Source organism: Piliocolobus tephrosceles, chromosome 5 (assembly GCF_002776525.5).
Source record: "Piliocolobus tephrosceles isolate RC106 chromosome 5, ASM277652v3, whole genome shotgun sequence".
NCBI lineage: Eukaryota > Metazoa > Chordata > Mammalia > Primates > Cercopithecidae > Piliocolobus > Piliocolobus tephrosceles.
This window is the reverse complement of record NC_045438.1, coordinates 150,919,997-150,936,254: the sequence shown is the minus strand read 5'-3', so window position 1 is coordinate 150,936,254 and position 16,258 is coordinate 150,919,997. Positions and strand designations below refer to the sequence as shown.

General features: G+C 42.7%; 1 protein-coding gene across 5 annotated transcripts in view; it reads left to right on the top strand.

The window, feature by feature from the left end:
- The window catches only part of CAP2 (cyclase associated actin cytoskeleton regulatory protein 2), a 164,795-nt gene extending 149,636 nt beyond the window's left edge, over positions 1–15,159 (top strand). For 2 of the 5 annotated variants that reach the window (XM_023209801.2, XM_023209803.2), the window contains 4 exons: positions 1,271–1,394; positions 1,496–1,578; positions 8,836–8,976; positions 13,729–15,159. In XM_023209801.2, the coding sequence (XP_023065569.1) occupies positions 1,271–1,394; positions 1,496–1,578; positions 8,836–8,976; positions 13,729–13,812 (432 nt within the window). In that variant the 3' untranslated portion in view covers positions 13,813–15,159. The remainder of the gene's footprint in view (positions 1–1,270; positions 1,395–1,495; positions 1,579–8,835; positions 8,977–13,728) is intronic. The other 3 variants (XM_023209800.2, XM_031935683.1, XM_023209802.1) reach the window with 3 other exon arrangements.
- The last annotated feature ends 1,099 nt before the right edge of the window (positions 15,160–16,258 follow it).

The following is a 16,258-nucleotide window of genomic DNA, read 5'->3' as shown; positions in this document are numbered from 1 at the left end:
GGGGGGGGGGGGGGGTAATGATCAAGTCAGAATATTTGGCATGTCCATTACCTTGAGTATTTGTCATTTCTATGGGGTAGGAACATTTCAAGGCCTCTTTTATAGCTATTTTGAAATACATAAGACAGTACTGTTAACTACAGTTACCCTACTCTGCTATCAAAAGTTAGAATTTATTCCTTCTTTAATAGGTGGTACCTATTAAATAGGTTAGGTGGTGCCTATTAACCACCTAAGTAAAGTGGCAGAGGCAAAAACCACTGGCTAGAGTAGAAACCAGGGCGTTTCTGAATGCTTCCATAAACTGTATTTTCACAGGTTCTCATGCATTCTTTTCTTCAACTTTTTAAATTATTTTGTAAGTGGTAGTAAAATGCACGTAACATAAAATGGACTATTCACTGTGTTTAAGTGTCCAGTTCAGTGGCATTAAGTCTGTTCACATAGTTGTGCTGCCATCACCACCACCCAGCACAGAACTTTTTTCATCTTGCAGAACCAAGAGTCTGTACCCTTAACCAAGAGCTCCCTATTTCTCCCCCTGCACCCCTCGCAGCCCCTGGCAGTTACCGTTCTACTTTCTGTCTCTATGGATTTAGCTGTTCTTTCTCTAAGCTTTTAATCAGGCAGCGAGACAGACTGTTCATCTATGGAACTGGGAAGTCTGCCCCACTCTCACGTGCCGTGAGATGTTTCATTCGGTCCCACAGATAGAGGGGCTGATACCTCTGTACCCCACTGCTGCCACCCCACACTGTCCGGGCTAACTGTGTGAGCAGCACGTAGACACCGCAGATGGGAGTGAAGGCTGGTGTCTCCTGTTGATCTGGAGGGCTTCCCTAAAGATGAAGGACCAGAGTCCCCGGAGAGGTGTCATCGCCTTGAAAACACACGGGGCTTAGACCCCTGCTGTGACCCTTCCCCGGCCTGTTTGCCCAACTCCTGTTTGACACAGCAGGTTTTGCTGCAGCATCGAGTCCAGACTTGGCATCAAGGTCTCAACAAAAAGCTCTCACATGCCTGCTCCAGCCTCCCACCTGCTAGGGTGCCTGATACCTGATGTTTACAGAGAGATACTGACTTGCTTCCAAGAAGTAGTTCCGTTTTTCCCATCCGAACAATGAGAGTAAGACCTGTGGTTTCATCCATAAGGAGATGGTTCCGAAAGAATATGCTGCAAAGCCACACTTCATGCTGAGCTTGTAGAATTTCAGTGTGCAGTGGATTCCGTTTTTGTATCGTTATGTATTTGTATTTGTCTTAATTCTAGGAGTACCAAGAGGACAGGAATGACCTTGTGATTTCAGAGACTGAGCTGAAACAAGTGGCTTACATTTTCAAATGTGAAAAATCAACTCTTCAGATAAAAGGGAAAGTAAACTCCATTATAATTGGTAGGGCAGAATTATGGTTCTATGGTTATTATGATGTTATAGAAACAAGCTGTATATATTTAGTGGAGTTGTTCTTTTGGTGTGTTTTTTCTCTCCCCTAGACAACTGTAAGAAACTCGGCCTGGTGTTTGACAATGTGGTGGGCATTGTGGAAGTGATCAACTCCCAGGACATTCAAATCCAGGTAAGCAGAGCCTTTCCAACCACGCTGTAAGCTGTGGCCTTGCACAGACCATCCACTCCGCCTGCAAGAAGGAGCCTTGCTGCTGGGCGCAGTGGCTCACGCCTGTAATCCCAGCAATTTGGGAGGCCAAGGTGGGCGATCACAAGGTCAGGAGATCGAGACCATCCTGGTTAACACAGTGAAACCCCGTCTCTACTAAAAATACAGAAACAAAATTAGCGGGGCATGGTGGCGGGTGCCTGTAGTCCCGGCTACTCGGGAGGCTGAGGCGGGAGAATGGCGTGAACCCGGGAGGCGGAGCTTGCAGTGAGCTGAGATCGCGCCACTGTACTCCAGACTGGGCAGCAGAGCAAGACTGCCCTGTGGCCACCCAAAATACTCTTATTCCTGTTCCCTCTCGACACAGCTCTATCATCACCCCCTTGGTAGACCCCTCTCTTACTTCTCAGTGTTAGTTCTTTCTTTTCAATCTCTTCTAACAGATCCCATTTTGTGTTTCCATTACTGGCATACCATCTCATTTTCAAGGACAGCTAACTGGCCAGCATGGTGGCTCGCACCTGTAATCCCAACACTTTGGGAGGCCAAGGCAGGTGGTTCACCTGAGGTCAGGAGTTTGAGAGCAGCCTGGCCAACATGGTGAAACCCTATCTATATTGAAAATACAAAAATTAGCTGGGTGTGGTGGTGGGGTGCCTGTAGTCCCAGCTACTTGGGAGGCTGAGGCAGGAGAATCGCTTGAACCTGGGAGGCAGAGGTTGCAGTGAACTGAGATTGCGCCACTGCACTCCAGCCTGGGCAACAGAGCGAGACTCCATCTCAAAAAAAAAAAAAAAAAAAGAGAGACAGCTAACTATTCTTTATAGCCCCAGAAACTTGCACAGTACCTGTACATAGTAGGCGTCCAGTAAATGATGAGTGTGATTTGAGTGAATCAACTAATGCATACATAAAAATACGGTGAGACTCTCCTAGTATGATTAGCACCATTCCAAAGAGAACTTTTTCTCTCAGGAAAAATTGGTCCTGGGTCACGAGGAGGAAGTTTTTCTAAAGAATCAATGAGATCATCAGATAAACAACCTGGGAAGTACGGTTGGAGTTGAATTTGCAAAACAGAAGAAAATCTGTGAATTTAAATCTTTAATAATTTTGCTTTAGCCAAATGGAATTTTATAATATGCCAAAATCTAAAGGACTTCTTGGTTTTGGCCAATTATAACTTCCATCTTTTTTTTTTTTTTTTTTTTTTTTGTGAGACAGGGTCTTGCTTGAGCCCAGACTGGAGTACAGTTTGGTGATCATAGCTTACTGCAGCCTCAAACTCCTGGGCTCCATTGATCCTCCCACTTCAGCCTCCTGAGTAGCTAGGACTACAGGAGTGTGCCACCATCCCTAGCTAATCTTTTGTAGAGACAGGGCATAGCTATGCTGCCCAGGCTAGTCTGGAACTCCTGGGCTCAAGCAATAACCTATGCAATGCAATAAGATAATGATTGAGAGAGATAAAACTGGAAAAGGAAGAGACAAAAATGTCCTTATTTCCCAACAAAATAAGTGTGTTTATATAAAACTCAAGAGATTCAAGAAACTATAAAACTGAAAAAACATTCAGCAAGATGGTAGGATATGATATGAACATGCAAACATCAATAGCATTTCTTTCTACCACAAATATGTTTTAGAAAATGCAATAGAGGCTGAGCGCGGTGGCTCATACCTGTAATCCCAGCACTTTGGGAGGCCGAGGTTGGCGGATCATGAGGTCAGGAGATTGAGACCATCTTGGCTAACACGGTGAAACCCCATTTCTACTAAAAATACAAAAAAATAGCTCGGCATGGTGACGGGCACCTGTAGCCTCAGCTACTCAGGAGGCTGAAGCCGGAGAATGGCTTGAACCTGGGAGGCGGAGGTTGCGGTGAGCCAAGATTGTCCCACTGCACTGCAGCCTGGCAATAGAGCTAGACTCTGTTGAAAAGAAAAGAGAAGAGAAGAGAAAAGAGAAGGGAAGGGAGGGGAAGGGAGGGGAAGGGAGGGGAGGGGAGGGGAGAAGAGAAGAGAAGAGACGAGACGAGAAGAGACGAGAAGAGAAGAGAAGAGAAAAAAAGGAAAGAAAGAAAAGAAAATGTAACCAAAAATAAGGTTGAAATAGCTATTTTGTTGCTAGGTGCAACAAAACTGTAGGTACCTAGCAAAAAAAGGAAACAGAAATGGGGGATAGTTACAAAGAATGCAAGAGTGGTGGTGTCAGTCAGTGGACAGGAAGGCATCACTATCAGTGGTCTCAGTTATTTAATGTGAGTTTAATGAAATTCAGCTCAAAATCTCAACAGAGTTTTAAATGAAAACTGGTCTTAAAATTCATTTGGAAAACAAATGGACAAGAATAGCGAAAACAGTGTGAAAGATGAATAAGGTGAAGGGAATTGCATGCCTGATACTGACTCATTGTAAAGTGCTATATTGTTAGTGGTATACAAAAATAGATAAATGAAACAGACTAGCGAGCCCTGAAATCGATAGATGCATAGATGGAAATTTGTATTTTAGGGCAATTGATTATCCATGTGGGAAAAAAATACACTGAATTCTACCTCACATCCTACATAAAAGTAAAATGCTAATTGTGAAAAACAAATACTTTTAAACTTTGATAATAACATGTAGAAGAAAAATTTTATGCCTCAGAGTAGGAAATAAATTAATTAGGGTCAAAAAGCACAAACCATAAAGAAAGGACTGGTCATTTTAACTACATCAGAATTTAAATTATATGTTTAGCAGAAGACATAAGGTGAAGCTGAAAGACAAGCCATGGACTGAAGAAAGATATTTGCAATGCAGATAATCAAAAAGGATTTGTATCTAGAATTTATAAAGAACTTAAATCAATAAGAAAAAGGCTGCCGGGTGCAGTGGCTCATGCCTTAAACCCAGCACTTTGGGAGGCTGAGGTGGGCGGATCACCTGAGGTTGGGAGTTCGAGACCAGCTTGACCAACATGGAGAAGTCCCGTCTCTACTGAAAATGCAAAATTAGCTGGGCATGGTGGCGCATGCCTATAATCCCAGATACTCAGGAGGCTGAAGCAGGAGAATCGCTTGAACCCAGGAGGCAAAGGTTGCAGTGAGCCAAGAATCGTGCCATTGCATTCCAGCCTGGGCAACAAGAGGGAAACAAGAAAGAAAGAGAGAAGGGGGGCAGGGGAAGGGAGGGAGGGAGGGAGGGAGGGAGGGAGGGAAGGAGGGAGGGAGGAAGGAAGGAAGGAAGGAAGGAAGGAAGGAAGGGAGGGAGGGAGGGGCTAACAATCTAATAGAAAAATGGGCACAGAATATTAAGGCAATTCAGTCAAAAAAGAAAGTGGTTGATAAATGTATGAAAATACTTATAACGTACCTAACTAGTAAAAGTATAGATACCAATTAATACCACAATTAGTGATGTCTTCTCACACTCATCCATTTTGCATTCAGGCTGTCCTTACTTTGCATGGTGCTAGGTTAACTGAATCTTATCAATTTGAGGACTGCCTATATACTGAAGTCTGATGCTATAGGATTGCTAAGGAGGTGAAACAATGAGAACCCTGATACATCAATGTTGGGGGAGTAAATCTGTGACATTCACTGCAATGCAAATTGGCAGCATCTAAGAAAGTCACATTCAAAGTCTGTGACTGAGTAATCTCACTCTCAGTGTATACACTAAAGAAGCCCCGGTACATGTGCCAAGGAGACACATGTGAAAATGTTTATTGCAATATTATTCATAATGGCAATAAAAACAATTTAAATGTCCACCAGTTGGTAAGTTAATAAACTCTCCCAATAGGATACCAGTTGGTAGTTTAACTAGTATAGCAGCTAAAATGAACTGGCCGGGCACGGTGGCTCACACCGGTAATCCCAGCACTTTGGGAGGCTGAAGCGGGTGGATCACCTGAGGTCAGGAGCTCGAGACTACCCTGGCCAACGTGGTGAAACCCCGTCTCTACTAACAATGCAAAAATTAACTGGGCGTGGTGACGGTCACCTGTAATCCCAGCTACTCTGGAGGCTGAGGCAGGAGAATCAGTTGAACCCAGGAGGTGGAGGTCGCAGTGAGCCGAAATCACGCCATTGCATTCCAGCCTGGGCAACAAAAGCAAGACTCCATCTAAAAAGAAAAAAATGAACTACAGTTACATGTATAAAAATAGGTAAATCTCAAAAACAACATTGAGCAATAAAGGCAAGTTATAGAATTGCAGGCTATGTATAATGTATCCATTTATTTAAAAATTTAAAACATGCAAAACTCATATTACATATGCTTATGAGAGCTCCAGGTGGCGGTCCCAGGCACCTCACGTGATGGACAGACCTGGTGAATGACAAACACAAAATTCAGAACAGGAGTTACATCTAGGGAGGGAGGGAAGAAGGTGAATGAGGTGTTGGGTGGTACAGACTGGGGGCTTCAACTATATTGCCAGATTTTAATCCAAAAAAAAAGCTAATAAGCCAAAATGTAATAGTCTATAAAGCTGTTTGGTGGTTGGACATATATGTACTTATGTATGTGTTATATAATTTCTATATGTTCTATGTTTGAAATATATCATAATTTTTAAGGATACAGACATGCATTATAAAAATACCCTCTGAAAGGATAAACCATGGAGGACTGGAAACGTGGCCATGTGGCTCAGAGACAAGAGAAAGACATTTTACTGAATATTTTTTGAACTTTTGAATGTTCAAACCAAGTGAATATCACGACCTGTTTAAAACACTTAATACATTGTTTTAAAAGGACTTGGTCACAATGGAACCAGAAGGTAGATGAACAGTTACCTGGGGGTGGGGATGGGGATGTGGATTGACTATAAATGGGCATTAGGGATATTTGGGGGCTAATAGAAATGTTCTCAAACTGGATTCCAGTGATGATTGCACAGCTCTGTAAATTTATTAAATATCACTGGATTGTACACTTAAAGTGGGTGAATTTGGTCAGATGTGGTGGCTCACACCTGTAATCTCTCCTTCGGGAGGCCAAGGTGGGTGGATCACCTGAGCTCAGGAGTTCAAGACCAGCCTAGCTGACACTGTGAAACCCCATCTCTAATAAAAATACAAAAATTAACTGGGCATGGTGGCACACAACTGTAATCCCAGCTACTCGGGAGGCTGAGGAAGGAGAATCACTTGAACCCAGGAAGTGGAGGTTGCAGTGAGCTGAGATCGTGCCACTGCACTCCAGCCTGGGTGACAGAGCAAGACTCCATCTCAAAAAAATAAAAAAGAATTAAATTAAATTAAATTAAATGGGTGAATTTTATGTTTGCAGATTTCACTTCAATAATACTAAAATATTGAAAAGGGTGGGGAAGGGGAATGGATGAAAGTTCATATGATTTGGCCCAGCATTCCTATTTTTGGCAAACTGTCCTAAGATGATAGTACAAATTATGGGGGAGAGAAAAGACTAAGATAATCAATGGAAATGTTTAAAATTGTATGGAGAAAGAAATTCATGTAAAACAATATTAATGCAGAAACATGTATTAAATGCACGTCACCCATCGCTCAGCAGAGGAGCTGTTCTTTGGTCCGGCTCTCCTGATAAGAAACAAACTCTGCTGTCAACGTGTTCACAGGCCACCAGGGAAGAAAGACATGTTTATCACATACCCAAATGCAGTACTGCCCAAAATGCTGTGGAAATTAAATTCTGACATACCAGAAGTAGTCTTAAAATTCCAGTACACATAGAGCATCCCTAGTCAAAAAATCCAAAATCTGGCCAGGCCCAGTGGCTCATGCCTGTAATCCCAGCCCTTTGGGAGTCCAGGGCGAGCAGGTCAGGAGTTTGAGACCAGCCTGGCCAACATTGTGAAACCCCATCTCTACTAAAAATACAAAAAATCAGCCGGGCATGGTGGTGCACACCTGTAATCCCAGATACTTGGGAGGCTGAGGCAGAAGAATCGCTTGAACCCCAGAGGTGGAGGTTGCAGTGAGCCGAGATGACGCCATTGCACTCTAGCCTGAGTGACAGAGCGAAACTCTGTCTCAAAAAAATAAAAATAAACAAAAAATTTAGAAAGAACATCTAGAAATCACCAAAACATGACTGCAGACACATTGTTGAAATACAGATATAGGTGCCGTGTTATTATTTGTGATAGAGTCCTATGTGTACCTGTCCTTGAACTACCCCTGCCTATTTTATTTTTCCACTGGGGCTCAATTCCAACTCAGTGTTCAGTTTCTATGAAGAGAGAGGAGGAACCAGAGAAGTAGAGTGACCTGGCCAGACTCCCCACAAGGAATTCTTTACATCACTTGCACCATCAACAGGAGTTGCTCCTGGTTTGCAATCTAGCCTTTTCTCCACTGTGAAAGAAGAGATGTCTTTATCGCTTTAATTACCATGACAAGAAGGAAAATTAAAGAGTTGTAATACGGTCTTTGGGGGAACAGTCTGCTCTTACGGAGATTTTGGGGGGATGTCTGAAAACTGATTGTTGGAAGAGAAATTTAAAACCAATCAGAATTTTTATAGCACTTCGATATTTATAAACAATACAAAGAATCGCCTCCTCTTTTGTATGATCCTATTTATCTATATAATGAGTATCCTGAGCCAAGCCCCCAGTTTTGGCTCCTGAAATGAATACATTTCAAAATACCTAGACATTCATCTCATGTAAGCCTCAAATTCAGCCACTGAGATTTTTATCCGGCAAAGGACTTATGTGAAAAGAATGGTAGTGTTTCTTATTTAAGTTCAGGAAAAATCTACTCAGTTTTTACTCAAGAGTAGTTTTACTTGTAAGTGACAACTTTAGAACTTGCTTTAATCCTAGTTTCATAGAGATTTGTCAAAAGTAAAATTTCAAGCAAATGAATGTGAATACATCTTGTTTCCTTTATCATGAAATCAAATACATGTTTCAAATCCACTAACACGGTTGTGAGGCTTTTTCTGAACATCTAGCCACTGTTCCCAAATTAATCCCTTAATTTTGTCTCAGGAAAGAGACCCTGAGGTTTGAGAATCCCCTTGTGTGGTCTTTTCATTCTGTCCCCGAATGACACCCATCCTATTCTGCCTGAAGGCTTTGCCATTAACCCACCTCCCCAGCTCTGACCCGGTAAATCCTAATGCTTGGTTAAACCCAAGCTAAAGCCAAGAGATTGTATTTATTCAAGGGCATTGTGATTTCTGCTTCTTTGCTTTGGTCCCAGATATTTTTTCCTCTTTCAGGTAATGGGGAGAGTGCCAACAATTTCCATTAATAAGACAGAAGGTTGCCACATATACCTCAGTGAAGATGCATTAGACTGTGAGATCGTGAGTGCCAAGTCATCTGAAATGAACATACTTATCCCTCAGGATGGTGATTATGTAAGTACCTTTCAAACGGCTGTCAAGAATTTTTCTGGAGCCTTCATTATTAACATTCTTAGAGATTGAGTAATCAACCACCAACCTGCGAGCTTTATTTGTAGCAGAATTCACAGGCAGGAGAGGAATTCAGGGAGCTGTCTTCCGCATCTCTTCCCGCCTATTAGCTTCTTGACTGTACTCACTCCTGGATTTCCGATTCTCAAGGTAGTGTACTAATAATTCATTTAATGGACCGGTGTTTATCAAATAGCACAGCGTGCATCTGAGTTCGTATTATGTAGGACTAAGTATTTTCCTTTGCTCTGGTGGAGGTAAACAGGAAAGAAGGACAAATGCCTCGGAGAAAAAATGTGAGGCCAGAGAAAAGACAATAAGTAGGGCTCTTTGTGCAGCTATGCTTAAGTGAGAGGTTAAGTGTAAAAATCGGGAAGTTTTATGAAAATGCCAGTCCCCAAGTTTTCCACCTGGAGGTTGGATTCAGGAGGCCTGGAGTGAGGCCCAGAAATCCGATTTTTAACAGGCATATCCATTAAGTCCATCCAATGGCCCTTCTGAGAAACACTAGTCTAAGAGACTTGGCCACTATTTATTTTCTCAGCTTTCTCTCCTCAACAAAGCACCTTCTCAAAGAAGCATACGCATATTCTCACACTTTCAAAAGGGAGTATGAATAAGTAAGTACATTTCCTGGCTCATGAAGTGTGATGGATCTGCTAGTTGCTACTTGGAAGTGGGGAGATCAATAGAGAAGGCTGAACATGGTGGCTCACCCCGTAATCCCGGCACTTTGGGAGGCTGAGTGGGGCAGATCACTTGAGGTCAAGAGTTTGAGACCAGCCTGGCCAACACGGCAAAAACCCATCTCTACTAAAAATACAAAAATTAGCCATGTGAATCCCAGCTACTCGGGAGGCTGAGGCAGGAGAATCACTTGAACCCAAGAGGCGGAGGTTACAGTGAGCCAAGATTGCGCCATTGCACTCCAACCTGGGTGACAGAGCGAGACTCAGTCTCAAAAAAACAAACAAACAAACAAACCAAAAACAGAAAATTCCCTCCAAGTCTGCCAGTGCAGGGAGCCAGTGAACCAGAGAAGGACGGGAGAAAATGTAACTTAGCAAGCAAACATCTGGAAGAGGAGCTCCCTCAGCCTGAGGGGTCAGTTGCCAGGGCCTACACAGCAATCGACACACAGGTTGATCTCCTTCAGCAGACAGCGTGACTGCTGACACATTCTCCCTCCCGCACCTGGCAGTAAGTTCTTCAGCTCTGCTCAGCCACGTGTCATACATTACAGGCCAGAATTCATCATTTCAGTTTAAAAAACAAAACTCTGCAAGCCTCAGGCCACGCCTCACTAGTTAAGTGTGTATGGACAGTCTAACCCTGAGATAGAGAAGAGTCCTCTCTTGGGTTCTCCACCTAAAAAAAATTCCTGGAGAGCTGATGCCAACAGCTTCAGAATAGGAGAGCCAAAAATTGGAGGGAGCCCTGGGCTTTACAGCTGTTTAAGCAGAAGGCTCAGCTGCCTGGCACTGGATCTGCTAAGAAAAGCAGTGGGGTTTGGATGAACACTGCAGACTAATGAAGCTGGAATCTATGGGCGTGGGACCCAGGCACCTGTAATTGTTAAAGCTTCCCAGGCAGTTCCAGTGGGGAGCCAGCATTAAGATCCAACGGCCTAAAGGATGAGTGTAAGTCAAAACCTGAGCATTCATGCTAAAAACCAAGGTCTTGGCCAGGCACAGTGGCTCACGCCTGTAATCCCAGCACTTTGGGAGGCCGAGGCGGGCAGATCACAAGCTCAGGAGATCAAGACCATCCTGGCTAACACAGTGAAACCCCATCTCTACTAAAAATGCAAAAAATTAGCTGGATGTGGTGGTGGTCACCTGTAGTCCCAGCTCCTCGAGAAGCTGAGGCAGGAGAGTCACTTGAATCTGGGAGGCGGAGGTTGCAGTGAGCCAAGATCACACCGCTGCACTCCAGCCTGGGCAACAGAGCAAGACTCCATCTCAAAAATAAAAAAAAAGCAAAATCTTGCCTCTTATAGGTCAATTACCTTGTGGCCCACTTCATGTGTTCTTGGTTGGAGCTGATAGGGAATAACACAGAGGACCTGCCATGGGCATTATGGCGTGGGAATGGATGGAGGGGATGTTTCGTCTTGAAAGAAGTTGGTCTCCCAGAGAAGACCCGTTAGCATATTACTAACCCCTCACTGCCAGGAACAGATCTGGGACAGCTGTAGTGCAATTACTATCAAAGAGGTGCTTTCATCTGGCACATTCTTTGCTTGGCCTGGTTCTTGAGCATCCAGAAGAGCCCCAGAAGGAATATTGGCTGCACAAACACACACACGTTATTCAGATTGTGGGTTCTTTACTTCAAGATTTTTCCCTTGCAGATTTTACTCAAGAAGAATACATCACTCATTATAGCAAGGGCTTTGCCTTTATTTTATTTATTTGTTTGTTTGTTTTTTCGAGACAGGGTCTTGCTCTATTGCCCAGACTGGAGTGCAGTGGTGCGATCATGGCTTACTGCAACCTTGACCCCCCTGGGCTCAATCAATCTTCCTGCCTCAGCCTCTCAAGTGGCTGGGACTACAGGCGTGTGCCACCACGGCCAGCTAATTTTTGTATGTTTTGTAGAAACAGTATCCCTGAGGACAGGCAGAGACAAAAGGGAGGGTGGGATTACCATCCCCGCTCCTAGGAATCCTCTGCAACTCTGCCAAAAGAGATGCCAAATCAGAGTGGCTCTTCAGCAGCACTACACTGTGTAAGGCTTGTCCTTATACAGTGGGGTCTTGCTGTGTTGCCCAGGCTGGTCCTGTATTTCTGGGATCAGATGATCTGCTGGCATCAGCCTCGCAAAGTGCTGGGATTACAGGTGTCAGCCACCATGCCTGGCCCAGGCCTTTCCTTTTGAATGAATGAATGACTTCATCCCAAAGAAACAGTTGGATCCTACATCTAGGAAGATAAGTACCCGTGTGTGTTCCATGAAAACACCACGGCTTACGAGCATGGGCATCATTTACCAGGCACATGAGGTTTCAACAAGCACTGCATGGACTGGAAGTCCGAAGAGGCCCAGAAGCCAGGTCCAAGGCCTCCTTGCCTTGGAGAGGTTTTTTATCTTCTTCTGAAGGTCTTCTGTCCTTCTTCCTTGCCTTGGAGGAGGTCTTCTATCCTCTTCTGAAATGACTGGAGAATCACTAAGAATCACTGTCTGGGAAAGGAGAGTGTTGACTCAGACTACTTTTATTTTGACTATTCTCTATTATTCTTTGTGTGTACGTGTTTGTATGTGTATTTTGCAATGGGAAAAGTAGAGTGCCTTGGTGAAGGGTAACAAACGTGTATATAACCCTAAGCTCATTTTTACAATTTATCAAAGAGTAGAGAGCTACCTCTGGGATAAAACCTTTCCACTCCATGTGATTGGAACCAGCAGCATTGGCATCACCTGGGAGCTTGTTGGAAATGCAGTTTCTCATTCCATTCCCCAGACCTACTGAATCAGAATCTGCATTTTCATGAGATCTTGAATCAGAATCTGCATTTTTTTTTTTTTTTTTCGAGACAGAGTTTCGCTCTTGTTGCCCAGGCTGGAGTGCTGTGGCGTGATCTCGGCTCACTGCAACCTCTGCTTCCTGGGTTCAAGCGATTCTCCTGCCTCAGCCTCCCGAGTAGCTGGGATTATAGGCATGTACCACCACGCCTGGCTAATTTTGTATTTTTAGTAGAGACAGGGTTTCTCCATGTTGGTCAGGCTGGTCTTGAACTCCCAACCTCAGGTGATCCACCCGCCTCAGCCTCCCAAAGTGCTGGGATTACAGGCATGAGTCACCGAGCCCAGCCAGGGAGAATCTGCATTTTAATAAGATCCTGGGTCAGAATCTGCATTTTATTATTATTTATTTTTATTTTTATTTATATATGTATGTATTTATTTATTTGGAGACGGAGTTTTCCCTCTTGTTGCCCAGACTGGAGTCCAGTGGCATGATCTCGGCTCACTGCAACCTCTGCCTCCTGGGTTCAAGCGATTCTCCTGCCTCAGCCTCCAGAGTAGCTGGGACTATAGGCGCATGCCACCACGCCTGGCTAATTTTTTGTATTTTTTTAGTAGAGATAGGGTTTCACCATGTTGATCAGGCTGGTCTCAAATTTCTGACCTGAGGTGATCCACCCGCCTTGGCCTCCCAGAGTTATGAGATTACAGGTGTGAGCCACTGTGCCCAGCCAGAATCTGCATTTTCATAAGATCCCAGTTGATTCATGTGCATGTTGAAGTTTAGTGGAGAGTAGTGGGTAAAATAGAGCCCAGATTTGAATTCTGGCTGTGCTGTTACTGGCCACATCTTTTGGGGCCAGTTGCTTAATCTGTCAGGCCTCTGTTTCCTATAGATGGCATCCCCAAGAACTCCTAGCTCATAGGGTTATTATAGGAGATCTGCTGAGTTCATCTTTGTCCAGTGCTTAGAAGGATGCCTGGTTCATTCTAAATGATGCTTTTAGCTTTAATGATGATACTGGCTTGAAGTCACAGAACTGACACGTGACATATGCAAGTCTCCACGTGACAAAGACCTCCCCATGACGCAGCTTGCAATTCGATCAAATTTCTTTGCCTATCATGTGGCAAAAATCAGCCTCCCCATCTGTTTGCAAAAGGAAGCCTTAGTTTAAATAACTTCGTTGTAATTTAAAGAACTTTGTTCTTCTTGCCTTTTTCCAGAGAGAATTTCCCGTTCCTGAACAGTTCAAGACAGCATGGGATGGATCCAAGTTAATCACTGAACCTGCAGAAATTATGGCCTAACTTCCCGAGAGACCGAACCCCCTCACCTGAATCCCCCTCTATCAAACAAACAAAAAAGCAGCAGTAAAGAGCTAGAAGTTGCAGTAGCACCTACTGCTTTAGCTTTGGCCTCCAACAATTCTGTGCTGTAGACACAGCACTGTTTCTGGCACGTCTCGTGGGCATTTTGAAATATTTAACGTTTCCTCATGATTCGCCTTTGTGTGTGATTTTAGTTCCACGTGATGACTTGTGAACATTATGGATTTAAAGGGAAAAAAAAAGAATTCTGTTCCCCTCATATCAAGAACACAGTAACTGATAGATAAAAAGACTGCATGATTCACTTTTACACTTATATTTCATTGCTAGTTAAAAAATAAAACCTTTGAGAATCTAAGATGTACATTTTTACCTTTTAGGCAATTTCAATATAATGTAGAAGTAGTAGTGTGCCCTGAAAAATGTACACGTTTTTTCTTATTGTTACCACATGTTCACCTTTATCAGCGTGGATACTGTCAGCATGAGTACATATTTCAACCCACGCTTTTAAAAGACCTATGAGTTTATATTAAGGACCAAATTCAGTTTCTTGGTCCTTGGAAGACCTATATTCTCTGTAGTTACTGAAAACTGAAAGTAAATTCTAATTATTCATCTTAAATATTTTTCCACCATGTCATTTGAAAACTTACTTTTCTTCTGCATAAGAGATTCTTATGCCAAAATATTAATCAGAAGAAGTCATTTTTTTGCTACGTAATAGCTCGCAACTTTGCTCTAAAATCAAGCTCAGTTATTATTTTCCAAGTTTGAACATGTTAAATATCAGATGCCTTGTAAATTATGTCTTTAATGTTTTATTATAGACTAATTTCCTCTTTTCCATCTGCCAGACTTGCTAACCAGCCTCAAAAATGAACATGAAAAAGCCATACATGTATTCTTTCTCTGAAAACCTAAGGCATTATCTGTTGGTTTGGCTTGCTGCTCCTATTTTGTAGTCTTGATAGTAGAAGCTTCTTTAGCATAAGAGTAGCTATTATATTCCTTTTTAGCTTTTCAGTACATAGTGCTGAAAAATCTGCAGTTTCTTGGATCACATTTAATGAATTACAGTATAATGCTTGACGGGCCCAGTACAAGCGTATATAGTGTGCCTATTACAGCCTTTGGAATACATCGTTTTCATTTTTTAAATATCTTCTATATCCATATAGTATTCGAATTATTAATGCTCATGTACCAAGGTTTTGCTATGAAAGTTTTGTCTGTATGAATAAAGTGGCTTTAGTAAATCATTTTTCAACTGTAAACTTATTCTGAAATAAAGTAAAATTCTAATTGTTTAAATACTGTGATGAATTCTGGATGTTAAAATGATTTTTTCCTACTTTGATTTGCCCCTTGCTCATGTGTCATACTTAGAAAAGACAGCTGAGTCCTTCTGTTTGAATTAGAGAATTTATCCAGCATGCCATCAGCTTCCCTGATGAATGAGGTCTGCTTTGAGATAAATATCAGATAAAGCCGTTTGCAATTGGATTGACTGTCAGAAAATTCTAGAATTCAGTTTTGTAGATCAAGTCCTCTTCACTGAGAAAATCCTCCTCATAGATCTTTGTTAATGTAAACATCCCAGAACATAAGTGATTTTAATAAATACCATATATACCTTATAAACATATAATCATAAATAACATAATAAATGTATAAGTAAACTCCTAAAAGAAAACCTGAGAAGATCCTAAAATGGATATATTATATATCCATAATATAGTGATAATTTTGTATTGAGAAATAAATGCACCCATAATTCTTAAAATCTGTCAACTTGCCTCGTACTTGACATCAGTCTTTCAGTAGGCCTCACCATATGTATTGAAAATCTGGACTTGAGGCTCAACAATTATTTTACCAGCCCTGAATTCCTTAAGCCAGGGGTCCCCAACCCCCGAGCTGTGGACTGGTACTGGTACTGGTCCGTGGCCTGTTAGGAACTGGGTGGCAAAGCAGAAGGTGAAGGACTGGCGAGCCAGAATTGCCACCTGAGCTCCGCCTCCTGTCAGATCAGCTGCAGTGGTAGATTCTCATAGGAGTGTGAACCCTGGTGTGAATTGTGCACGTGAGGGATCTAGGTTCCGTGGTCCTTATGAGCACCTAAGGCCTGATGATCTGAGGTGGAACAGTTTCATCTTGAAATTACGCTCCACCCCACCCCGCCCTGTCTGTGGAAGAGTTGTCTTCCACAAAACTGGTCCCTGGTGCGAAAAGGTTGGGGACTACTGCCTTAAACCATCAACTTAAGTAACATAAGAGTAGGTTGAATTTGTTGAAAAACCTTTGGCAATGTATAAGCAATTAACAAAAACAATGCTGCATCGCCAGTGTGCCTTGTTTCTTGCACCTTTTGAATTCCTGTGTTACCAATGTTGTGACCTAATAAATATTGTCAAAGCATTAA